This window comes from Atractosteus spatula, chromosome 6 (genome assembly GCF_055471065.1).
Source record: "Atractosteus spatula isolate fAtrSpa1 chromosome 6, fAtrSpa1.hap1, whole genome shotgun sequence".
NCBI lineage: Eukaryota > Metazoa > Chordata > Actinopteri > Semionotiformes > Lepisosteidae > Atractosteus > Atractosteus spatula.
The window spans coordinates 4,306,005-4,319,396 of NC_142711.1; the positions used below are offsets into that span (position 1 = coordinate 4,306,005).

At 41.4% G+C, this 13,392-nt stretch overlaps 1 protein-coding gene across 2 annotated transcripts in view; it reads right to left on the reverse strand.

Annotated features, from left to right (window-relative positions):
* mtcl1 (microtubule crosslinking factor 1) overlaps positions 1–13,392 on the reverse strand; it is a 77,481-nt gene that overhangs the window by 15,155 nt on the left and 48,934 nt on the right. For both annotated transcript variants that reach the window (XM_088918377.1, XM_088918376.1), the window contains 4 exons: positions 9,128–9,250; positions 8,588–8,821; positions 7,371–7,514; positions 1,500–1,667 (listed from right to left, as the gene is read on the reverse strand). In XM_088918377.1, coding sequence (XP_088774503.1) covers positions 1,500–1,667; positions 7,371–7,514; positions 8,588–8,821; positions 9,128–9,250 — 669 coding nt within the window. The remainder of the gene's footprint in view (positions 1–1,499; positions 1,668–7,370; positions 7,515–8,587; positions 8,822–9,127; positions 9,251–13,392) is intronic.

The window sequence follows — 13,392 nt, forward strand, 5'->3', positions numbered from 1 at the left end:
TTTTGAAAGCTTGTTTTTTCAAAAGTTTTGTTTTTCCACTCAAAGGACAGTATGATCTTTCTTCAAGTCCAACCTTAGAAAGATCCTGTGATCTTGCAAGGTTTTATTTAGTTTAAGGCTATCCCTTTAGTATGTGTGGCATTGAAGCTCCATTTCTATTTATTAGTCACCTTTTTTGAAGGAAACTCAATAACACAATGTTCTTGAGCAGTCTTCTCCTCTCACCTCCTTCAGACATGACCACACATGACACCATCTCAGTTTGTAATTAGAACTGTCGATATCCAAGTATTCAAGTTGACAAGTTGACAGCTCTCTTTTGCTTAATAAACTACTGGTCAAATAAACCATGATTAAATCCAGAGAATGTTACACTACACATTGTTTTTTTGTTTCATCAATGACCTAAAACATAATAACAAATGCAACAGTCCAGTTCTGTGGAAAGTAAGTTGTCAGGTTGGAGACTTGAGATGTGGAAGTAGTCTACATTATATGAACTTGGGCTGACCTGCTAAAGCTTTTAACAGACCGTACCTTGTGATCATTTCTCTGTAAAAGTGGTACTCATTTATAGAAAGCAACAACAAAAAGGAGATATTATTAGATGAGGGCACTGAAAAATACTATAAATACTGATGTGGCAAAACTTGCACATTCAACACATTAATATTGATATATGCAGTTAAAAATAAAACTGAAAATTGAAAGCCATTATAAGACACAAGGCCATGGTTTTAGCTCTCTGAATATAAGTGGCTGTGTCATGAATACCTGCACAGGCAGTGACCAGTCTTAACTTGGTGCTTAACAGGCAAGTATTAGGTCATACCCATCATTCCAGTGGGTGTGCTTTGTCAATGTTCAGCACTGAATGAATTGAGAATGATGGATGAACCTGGCTTCACTGTGGATTTAGACTGATTACCCTCACGTGCAGTCAGCGATGAGTAAAGGAACTTTGAAATCGACACAAAGGCCACTGCAAAGAAACAATTAGATCCCTGAGTATCGAGACAGAGCTTTCAGCTACAGTTATGGATCTGCTAAATGGATTCATAAACATCTAATCATCCATTTTCTGACCACATCATCCAGTACAGGGACTCGGGGCAGCCACAGCCTATCCTGGCAAATAACAGCTGATAGGCAGAACCTGGAAAGGACGCCAGTCCATCAGAGGGCAGACACAGACACAAACATGCACACACTCACACCAGGGCCAGAAGCCACTTAGCCTTCCAGTATGTTTGATGACTGTGGGAGGAAACCGGAGCACCTGGAGGAAACCCATGCGAACACAGAGAGAACGGACTGTACAAACTCCACACAGACAGCACCCCAGGTCCAGAATTGAACCCAGGGTCCCAGAGCACTGCAGCAGCCATGCTGACCACTGTGCCGCCCGTGATCCAAAATCAATCTGGTGAGATTCATTCCTCTTACATTTTTGGTGTTATTGACAACTGGAGGGCTTTCAGCAAGCCGGAATACGTCACCTGCTCCACGTGGCACCTCATCTCGGCCCACTCCACCTCCCAGGCGGCCTTTTCATTGGCGTAGGCTTGCTGCAGCTCGTGGCGCCGCTGCTGCTCGTCCTGCAGCTCCGAGCGGAGCTCCTCCAGCAGGGCCTTCAGAGCCTGCAGCACCTTCCTGTTCTCACCAATCTGCAGAACCACAGAACACGGTTCTGATGACAACAGTCATCACAAACCTACAGTAATCAGCTAAAATAAACAACATGAATCCCTCCTCAGTTTCCAGCGGATACCTGCACTTTCTCTCTGCCTCCATGGTCAGCACTCCCCACTGTAAAGAAATGGGCAAAAACACTGTCCACGAGCCAGTAAAGTCGTCTCTGGCCTGTCATTCCCGCACTGCTGACCCAGAGAACACGGGCTCAGCCCCAGCGTGCCAGCACCACCTCGCCATGCTGGGGGACGACTTCTAGCCCCGGTTTGAAGTTCTTATATGGCAAAACAGATTTTGTAATTCAACAATATGGGACATTATTGGAAGGGGGTGAATATTTTTGCAAGGTACTGCATAAGCAGCTTTCAAAAATGCACACCAACCACGCAATGTTCACAGTTCAAGCCTGAGTTCTGCATCGTCTGCACCTTCACACCAAAGGCACCAAACTTCCACACGTTGGCCCCTGAAAGTCTGATGCTCCCTTACAAGTCATCCTTTTTTCTGATTTGTTTTTTCTTATTTATTTCAGTTCTACACCAGATTTTTCTTTTCATATTTGCATAACTTATACCAAAATAGTACCATGTTGGGGGACTTTGAATACCATTAATCCTAGCTTCAGGCAAAAAAAGGGCATTTAAAAAATAGCCTGATAAACTAAAACCTCCCCTGAAGTGTTTCTTGAGCTTTGGTACTCCGTACAAGCTCTGACTAATTTTCTAAAAAAATGTAATTTTTTAAAGACTTGGAGCATGAATATGCAAATATCTTCATTCACATGCAGGAACGCATAACACAGCACACTGCATTTACAGTAAATTTACAGAATATAAGACAGGCTTAGGAGGTGTATAACCTGCAGAAATCCTAATAAGTGCTGTCTGCATTTGAAAAGTAACACTGGACACTCAGTCTCAGCTGTATTGATATCCTCTCCTGAAAGTGCATTATATTGCAAGAGTTATGAGGCTTACAGAGTGAAGTGCTTTTCTAGCATTTATCACACCAGTAGCATGGTAGGGAGTATGTGCTCCTGATATAAGTACAGAATCAATATAAAAATGCTGCAAAGTCTTGACATTTTGGAGTGAGGTATTCAAGCTAATTCCCTTTTCTAAGAGCTTATCAAACAAAAATATGACACCATAAAGACAGCTTTCAGTTTTTCTTCTTAAATTACAGCTTCAAACAATCAACATTTGAAAAAAGGCAAAGCATACGGGTTTATTAATTTTTGAAAAAAGTTATGTTTAGTATAGCTTTACACTAGTTTATTTGGACTTATTTACATTTCACTGATTTGGTTGACTTACAACTGCCATACTCAATATAAAAAAACAAGTGGAGCATTGGTTCAAGGTTAAGGAATCTGAGTAGAATTTTTCATCTTTATTTTCAGGGACTGTAGCCTAAGCAAAGTGTTGAATCACACACATTGTCATCACCTAAATTGAATTATGTCATACAAATGCCACGTGCAAATTGAAATAATTCACTCTGTTGAGCAACTTTATTTGTTGATACAGAAATGTATCTCCTTATTTTTCTTTAAAGGTCATCCCATCAAAGTGACAGCACTTCAGTGAATCAAGGAGGTTTAAAGGGAGATGTGAAGCACTGCAATGTGAACACATGTGAAAGATGAAGTCAGGCATTAGTCTGCCTTTAGCTATTTTGGAAATCTTACCATAGTTAGACAAAAAGACCTCAAAGACACACGAAGGTGAACTTCTGGTACTTATATAATAATCAAATGAGAAAAAGGCAGTGTAACACTGTAAGCTTTTAAATAAAACATAGTGTTAAGATTTTAAGATGAATTGTATACATTGTATAATTGTATACATATGCAGCACGTTTCATCCGAAAGGATCCCAGAATGTTTCATATTTGTATTGTGACGAAGCAGAGGGACTAGGAGTGACTAGCTCAGGGGCACTTCATCACTCCAGAGACCGGACAGTTTGTCAGGGCACTTCTGGCACGGGGTGTCAGAGGAATTAGAGGCACCTGGTGGGTCAAAACCTAACCAGGAGGACACAGGATTCAAGGTCAAACCACAGGCTGGACAGGCCACCGCATACAGGACAGATGCAAAGGGGCAATTTAGTGATGCCAGTTAACACAGAGAAGATGTCTTGAGAACTCCAGGGGAACATGCAAGCTCCATACAGACAGAGCCACTTTCCTTTCACAGGGAACTTTCAGATTCAATACACAAGATAAAAAGACAAGTGTCCCAGTCCACACGGTAAGATACAAAAGTGTCCCAATCCATTGACCGCTAAGGTTAAAAAGGTTTCAAAGGAATAGAAAAAAATGACAACACAAAATGAACCCATGATCATATAGAAAAATGCATCCACAAGTCTTAGAATTGCACATTACAAAACAGGTAACACATTTCAATGTCTTCTCTGGACAACAGTAAAACTGATAATTGATTAACTCCTGATAAAAGAATTCCATTTTAACGTAAGGATGGGTATTGTATTCACTTTCTTAGTGTTATTATGTGAAAAAAACAACATGCACAAATAAAACACAATACACACCAGAATTATAAATAAACCCATAAACTCTTTTATAAGAAACTCCCAGGATATCTTTCCAGTAAAAAAATAGACCTGAATTTTAATTAGAAGTCTGTCAAATGTTTCAGTTTTTGCAAGCAACAATGTTTCCACAGGCACTGAAAGCTCTCTCAGTCAAAGAATGTGTGACTGTTAAGCACAAATGATTCTGTGTTTGTTTGCAGAGACTGGAAGAGATACTCTGTTGAGTTCTTCCATAAGATCAACATACTGTGTCTCATTCACTGTCAGCCAAAGCAGTAAGCACATAATAAATCACTTCCTGAAGTGTTTTCACTTTTTCGGGAACATCAAGGACATTCGTAGCCCCTGAAAAGATTGCCTTGAGGTTGCTGCCAAAAGTCTTTTTTTTGTTCAGGTGACCCTTCATGTGCTGATTCGTCTTCTCTCCGAGATTCAGTACTACTGGCTTGTGTTGCACATGGGCACATGGCGGGATACACGCTGGGCAGGATGCCAGTCCATCGCAGCTTTCGTATTAATGCAATTTTGTAAAACTGCAGCCAAAATTTAGAATGTGCATATTGCCATAGTACAGCAGGCTCAGACAAGGCTGCAGCCCTGTTAGGACCACATTCCCCAGGAAGCTGGGCTGAAAGAGCTCCTGCCCTCACTCACCTGACCAGTTGCTGGAAGACAACTGGTCAGGTGACAGTTTATAATGCATGAAGCAGAAGCCTCCAATAGAATGTTCTGTTGCTTGGGAAGAATGAAGTGACCAGCCATGTTGCTGTGAGCCTACAGAACCGTAATTTGTTTTTGGATTGTTGTAAATGTAAAAGCTTCAGAAAAGCTTATTTTAGAAATAGTTTTGTGAAAGTCTCAGAAAGAGGCTATTGTGCTGTTTTAAGAAGGTAAGCATCTTAGCTGTCTGTTAATGCTATTAAGGCACTTGGAAAAAGACACTTGGCAGCTCAAAGACGACTAGGCTTTTGCTTAGTGTGTTGTTTCTCACTGGCTTATACCTTATGACGTGTGTTTATGTGACTGTTTTCCTGGACCTGATTGTTTTATAGATTCTGTTATGGCACGCAATCTCTAGTGCCACAATATTAACAGAGGAATATAACTGAGGTTCTCCAGAACAGGATTAGAGACCCTTGGTTTAGTGTATATTGTGACATTTTGAACCCTCATCTTGAACTGAGACACTGACCTTTCAGAGCAGGGGTCTCTTGTCCTAATCCTGGAAGGCCTGTTTGTCTATAGGCTCTTATGAAATGTGGCTCTTATGAAAGAGACACATCAGCCTTCCAGAATTGGAAATCCCTGCTTGACAAGAGCTGAGACAGTCAGGGGAGGACTACAGCTCCCAGAATCCTAAGCAATGTGGTCAGAAAGTACATAAAGCAGGAAGAACCTATAAGCCTTTGCTGTTCTGGGTGGCCAGATGGAGAGCTTGGAAGGAGAGGATGTGGTGGAAGAAAAGCCAGACGGAAGTCTTTACTTGCTGTCAGAAGCTGATAAAAAAGGATAAAAAGTTACTATTATTCCTGTAGCTACCTTGAAGTGAGAAGAAGAGTCTTCACAATTTGGTCTTTGTTTTATGGATCAGAAGCAGAATAGCTACCTGACCATGAAATGTTTTAAAAAAGACGAATCCAGAGAGCTCTGAACAAGGAGCTAGATTTGATTATATGTAGGTTGTCTGACCTATGATGCACCCCTTTATGAGGTTTAAAAGCCTCCATTGCTTCTGACTTCTTTCCACACCAGAGATCAAGCTCAAAGGAGTCAAACAGTCACCACGTCACAGTCCTGCAGCCTCTGTAGGTCTCTTGAGAACAGAAGCACGAGTAAACAACCAGCTTCAGATTCCTTGGACTGCAGGTCCTCACTGACGGACTGGGCCCTGCAGCCAGTCTGGACAGGGCACAACCGTGTCTCCAGTTTCTATGGTGCCTAAAGAATTCCGGTACGGGGAAGCGGCTGCGCACGAACATTTACCGCAGCACTACAGAAAGTGTCCTCACTAGTGGCAGCACTGTGTGGTACGGCAATCCCACCAGACATGACAAAGACGCTTGACAACTTTTCACAACTCGCTGTCTCAGAAAAGCTGAAAGTATCGCTAAAGACAACAAAGACAACATCCTGTTTCTCACTTCTCTGCCCTCTTCCCTCTGGTCAGTGTTATAGGAGCATAAAGGCACGAACCTCCAAATTCAGAGACAGTTTCTTCCTGCAAGCTGTCATATTACTGAACTGTACCCCATCACAGGCTCACGCTGTTTTTTTCCTCTTCTCACACTGATTGTGCTGATTTTATTTTTAAGTTGTATGCTATTTAACTTGTTGTTGCTGCTTCTCTGTGTTTTGGTGGTTCCTTAATGTCTTTGTATATGCATTTCATTGCACTTGTGCATATGACAAATAAACTGAACTGATCAGAGGGTTGTGGCAACAGCACAGAGGACTATAGGATGTGACTGACCATCAATCGGTGAGATTCACACCATCCGCTGTCACAATGAAGCCCAATCCATCCTGGACACAGACTGTTCTCCCCCCTGCGCTCTGGCAAGTGGTACCGCACTGTTAAAGCACGGACCACTAGACTCAAGAACAGCTTCTACCCCATTGCAGTGCACATCCTCTACAGCTAACTGCCCAGTGCCTCAGTATTCAACACACCTCTGCATTCTGATCTTTTGACTTGGCTACCACGTAGTTATTGTTCTGTTTCTTTATTGTCTGTACCTACTGTCACTATTTATTATTTACCGTTCTGTAATGTACTGTCTATATTGTGTGGTGTTATCTGGTGCACTGTGTTGTTTGTTGTACAGTACTGCGCATGTCCTCAGAGAACTGTGCGAACAAGAACCCCAATTAACATTGTACAGTACATACAGTATGGCAAATACACAGCTCTGTATAATCAGGCCAGTTACTTCAAATGCATTATTGAGAGCTAAGCTGGAATGAAACCCTGCAGACACAGCAGCCCTGACCTTGAACTGGGCATCAGTGAGAAAGGGGCCCTGGATGTTTTAAGCCAGACTGGAAAGGACAGACCTGGAATTTCAAACACAACCTTTATTCCATCAAGGACACAGAGCTGGGACTGAGGCACAGTACCTGCTTTTGCTGCTGGATGAGCTCTGGGGTCTGCAGAGGTGGTCCCTGGTCACTGCTCTCCCCTGAGAGAAAATATTTGCTTTCCTCGCAATCCTTCTGTTCCAAGAGCAGGTTCAGTTCAGGCATACTGTCGAACTTCTCATACTGGAAAAAAATACAATTCACAAGCAGGGTTAGAGAGATTTTAAGAAAATGATCTAATGCACTCTTACGACTTTTGCTGTTATGTGAATTAAGTAAGACCATCTGTAAAAGCTGCACTTGTGCTTCTACAAAGCTAAGATGCCAGTGATTCTAGAAAAAGATACACTACAGATTGCACCCTTGTTGACCTGCTATGAGGACAGTGGACTAATACGACATATTGAAAGTGTTCAAAATGTATTATTAACTTGAGATATTGGATACGCTTTTGAATTTTGCGTTAGTTTTGGGGAAAATGGGGAAATTTTGTTTTGGGGAAAATGTTAGCTTTAATATTTTTTTTCTTACTTATTTCCTAATATGGATGTGATTTACCATCAATCGGTGAGATTCACACCACCCACTGTCACAATGAAGCCCAATCCATCATTCAGGATCCCATCCCGGCCACAGACTGTTCTCCCCCCTGCGCTCTGGCAAGAGGTACCGCACTGTTAAAGCACAGACCACTGGACTCAAGAACAGCTTCTACCCCACTGCAGTGCACGTCCTCTACAGCTCAGGGCCTCAGACTCAAAACACATCTGTACTCTACTTTTTTTTTCACCACTACATACTTATTCTTCTCCACAACAAATTTAGTGTTCTGGTTGTTAAAATTTATTACGTTTGTAATGTAAACTGTCGGCACTCTTTGTTTTCGTCTGCTCCACCGTGTCTTCTGCTGTACTGTGTAAGTCCCGAGCGATTGTCTGGAATAAGGATTCCAATGTACTGTACTTGTACATGTGGCAATAAACCTTTTTATTTGCCAAATTATGCCTAAGAATAAACAATACAAAACAAACATAAGAATAAATATGCACCCACTGTAAAATAATGACCACCTTATGTGATGTGAGATGGATACTGGGTGGGTGAAAAGCCACCACGTATATGAAAAGGGCAAAATAATAATAATAATAATAATAATAGAACAGTTTTCAAATCCAATCCCTTGTGTGCTCATGCCTGACACCATGTGAAGCAGTGAGGATGGGAGCCCAAATCCCAGGGTGCTCGGGGCCACTCGCCTCCATGAGGTCGTCCTCCTCGTCTTCGTCGAGCGGCTTGCCCTGTCTCCAGTGCTTGAGCAGCCACTGCAGCTTGACGTAGAAGACGAAGGTGTGGTGGCGGAAGAGCCGGACCTCCTCCCGCAGAAGGCCGCTCTCCTGGGCCCAGGCCCTCTCCTGCAGCTTGCCCTGGAGGCGCAGGCCCTGGAGCTCGCTCTCCTTCCACAGCACGGCCTTCCGGTGCTCCTCTTCCAGCTGGGCAGCGGGGGAAAGCGGGACCGTCACTGTTTCTCCTGCCCCTGACCCGACCCGACTTCTACAGGGCTGGGCTGGGCCGCTGTGAGAGCCGCTGTACGGAGCCCGGCCCTCGTGCCGCGTGCCAAGGGGTGGTTCCGCTCAGAGTTTTTCGCCTCTCGGAGAAAACGGCCTCAATTGCTCAAAGCGCGCGAGAGAGCACCGGGACGGGGAGGTGCCGCGGCTGCCCTGAGGAACGCGCCGTCGGCAACGCCCGTGTCTCGCTGACTGCGGTGTCTGCCTGAGGCGGCGGGAGGGCGGCGGTACCTGCAGGATGCGGCTGGCGTTGACGTCCTGCTCCTCCTGCCGCAGTCTCCTCTCCTGCTCCAGTCGGGCCTGGATCTCTCTCACTGGACTGCCAGCCTCCGATACAACAGGGGCATCCCTGAGCTAACCCCCGAGGGAAGGACAACAGGTTACCTGCACGGGAACTTTTTAACTTTTTTACTTCAGCTGCAGCAAATTTTGTCCGCCACGTTTTTTTTTTAATTCCTATGACTCCCATTAACTGTACACTACGCTGCTTATGTATTTTCCATATGCAAAAATACAGGAATCTCATTCATGGCGATCGTGTGAGTTAATCTATCAATAGAACAGAGTTAACAGAATCTTAGACCAACATGAGATGCTTATCAAAAACTGCAGTTGTATTTTAATGTATTTAATGTATTTTATGATCATATTTTGATGTTCCCTGCTAACCACAGACTGATAATTCTTTCAATTTCTTATAAGACTGTGTTTCTGTTCTTGTAACAGAAGTGATTTTTGTGCCAGAGGCAATATTATATTCAAGAAGCTTATTTTTGGAGATTCTATTGACAGCAGGATCCACTATAATTTTAATAAGGTACTTATTATCAGTACAATAATAAAATTAATATTACAAAAGGTTGTGGTATGCTCAAAGAAAACATTGTAACTTTATGCCTCCCTTTTGCACTCACCTGGGCATTCAGAATTGATCTGATCACTAAGGTCCAATGATATTGTCAGCTGAGAAAAAGTACTCACAATTGACTCATACCTTGTCAACTGCATATGACGACCCTATGATCTGTTTGTGGATTCAGAGATGTTACTGGGATCATGTCCATAGGTTAACAGTGGCAGCCACTAACCCCGCTGGCTTTTATGCAAAAAACCCCAAAAAACTCTATTACAATCATCGTGTACCCCAACAATTAGAACATCAGCTTCAGCTGCTGGCTCATCAGTAGTTAGTAAAAGGGATAGTGTTTTTCTCTGGATTCTAGATGTGTGTATTATTTTGTAATGGAAAAACACACAGTATACATAAGAGGAAAGGGATGACATTAAGCCAGCTGCAGAATGATGGCATGCAGGGCCATTAATGCCAGCTTTCAAAAGCTCCCTTCATAGTAATATCACTGGGCAGCGTTATGATTGTGCAGTGTTTTTAGATCTGTGCTTCTGCTTGCTGTTACAGCAAGACCAATGTGAGTAATCCTCAAATCCACCAACACAACGTTTTTTTCCCCACGGCAAATTTTCACAATAAAATTCCTTATATCCGCCTGAGATCAAAGACTTGGACTTATTCCTATTTCTATTGTTTCCGAATAACGCAGCCGAGAAGGTTCTGGATAAAAAGGGTTAGACGAGTAAGCCAAGGTCAGCCACTGCCCATGTCACTGCCAGCTGCTCCACAGATGGAATGGAAGGAGGCCACTGTCAGTGTGGACTGATGCTGCCAGGGATCGGGCTCCACGCTTGTGTTAGCACTAGAGGTGGACAGATTCATTTTTCACAGGGGCATCTGACTTGAACGCATCACTGACTTTCCACCTACGACTATAGGTAAGGTAATATCAAATCCAAAAGTTATGAAATAAACCTACATATTATGGAGTATTTAATATAATGTTTTATTGAACTTGGAGTTGAAGTTCCAAAGTGTTTCAGGATTTTATGAGACCTTATTCTACAATGAATAATAGTTTCATTTACAGTACAGTGCGTGGCATTTTCCCCCAAAACTTTTTACTGTTCGTGCATGTATTAAGGAGAACAGAAAAGCCAATACACCAATGAAAAATAGGGATACATTTTGTAATGCTTATGAAACACAACTAAAGAGGTCAAATTGATTACATTGCTTAATTTACTTTTTTAATGTAAATTAATCTTTTCACGTTAAAATGCAATGAAGGATATCATCAGCTAGCATTTTGCTATAAACTTCTCTCATTCTCCCCAGGAAATTTCCTCTCCTGCTGGCTATAACAGCTGTACATACTTGAGGCGCTCAGTCACACAGTGTTAACAATGTTCTGCTTTTTGCATTCCTAATTATTTGCCGTACAAATGTATACTCGATCTTCATGGGGTTACGGTCACACAGCTAGGAAAGTCAGTGCAACCTGTTGTTCTTCCTTTATGACTTAATAGGAAAAATCTGACATTTGAGTGGGAGCTGTGTCAGCATGCATTGGCTGCAAGGCGTTACATAAAGGTTAATTCCACACTGAAAAACAGCAAGGAGAAGCAATGTTTCAGCTATAGAGCTTTCTCCAGGTGTGTGAGAGCGAAGAGTGGTGATAATATGTTAAATGGCATTGTTCCTTTACAAATATAGAGTCTATTTTTATCATGTTGCCCACTGACAAATAACTATAACTCTCTGCTTCTTGCTACACTCTGCTTTCTATTTTCTGTGATACAGCAGAATCGATTTCTTGCGAACATGAGTGCTTCAGAGGAAATTAGTAACTTGGGCATTGGGCAAAAACCCAGCCTGTCCTCTTTTAACTTATTGCCTCTTTTAGTTTCAGGAACTATTCTCACCCAGAAAAGTGTCCCTGTTTGAGTATTTAAATTTTGATTAACAATATTCACTTTAATAAACAGGTATACATCATTTGCAATTCAATAAAACGGGACATCATTGGAAGGCTGTAAGTAGATCTGCAAGGCACCGTGTGTATATCTTTCCTTGAATCCATGTTAATTACATTTAATGTGAAGTAATCCTTTATAAACCTTTAGGCTTAATAGAACCAGCACTTAGTCGCTCAGCCAAATCTGGTAGACTGTCCCAGATTTTCAAATTTGTCTCAATTACTTCAGACTCTGAAGGTTACTCACAGGCTTCTGGATCAAGAGAAATATACATTGTGCTTCAGAGGATAACAGTTTCATTAAGCTAACTGAGGTAAAATGTCAATAAAAATAACTGGATTTTTTAAATTATTATTTAGATTATTTATTATTATTTACTTAAAATTTCCCATAGTTGTGAATTCTGTTTTGTTGGCAATTTCTTTTGGACATGTTGCTTAACATTTAACTTTATTATCAACTACAGAAATGTCCATTGACATACTCTTTTCAGAACTCACCAAATCAAGTTGTGAGGTCAGTTGCTATAAATTCTGGGATATATTCTTTTACTTTAAAATAGGTAACTTATACAACACTACACCAAAAACATATTAATTGTTTAACATTTGAATTTTTTATATTTTATTAAACAAAATTTGTTTGACATGAACAATGCACTGTCAGCAAACTACCAAGAGTAAGAAAAGCCTTTCAATGTCACTGTGGAGGAGTTAACATTTTAATTTATGCTTTTATTCAAATGACTCAACTGCTACAGTTCTCTGTATTCTTTCCTAAATTATCCCCTTTTCACCCATTCTCTGTGCATGTTCACTGTTTGCTTGAAACTCACTAGGCTGTGTTTTTTACTCTACTCTTTCTTTTAACATTTCAGTGTGGAATTAACCTCTAATTGTTGCTTTAAATCTAGAATTGATGGCACATACGTTTGGTACTGTACAGTACACATGCAGTACTAAATCAAGCCAGCATCTCGTTTGGATAGGCTGGGTAGTGACACAAGAATCCTTGGATAAAACTTGTTTCATCTACCAGCAGAAATTCAGATACTTAAGCAGTGATGTATCTGATGGAGCAATACAGCTATAAAAAATAAATACTTATCATTTAGATTCAGTTGCTGCACATAGATAGACCTATGCAACAAAGATAAACTCTCAGCAAAATTGTGTACTATTCGCCCACCACTTTGTAATGTTTTTGGAAGAAAAAAATGAAAGCCAATATGTCGTATAACCAAAAGTGATATCTTTATCACACAGATAGTTACAAAAATGCAATAAAACAAACCACACAGACATCCTGCCAGCTGTGAAAGTAGGCACAATTTAGATGGGTAAAACCAATCTGAAAATGCAGGACGGTGATCATTTTGAAATATTTTTTTTTTCCTTAAAGTGAAGTGACACCAAAAGACCTCAAGAAGTCCAGTAGCAAATAAAAATAAGCTGAAAAACAAAACATCCACAAATCATAATATCTACAATAAGAAGCAGTGGCTGAAAGAGCAGAGGATTTTGTGAAGGAGAAACTGAAATCAAACTGAAAGGGATAAAGCGGAGCTGAATTCCTGCCTTTCCGACTGTCTGATTGTCCCTTCATGGCCGATTAAATCCTGTCAGGTCTGCGAAGCCCGTTGTCTCACAGAGACTTTGCTGTTGTGT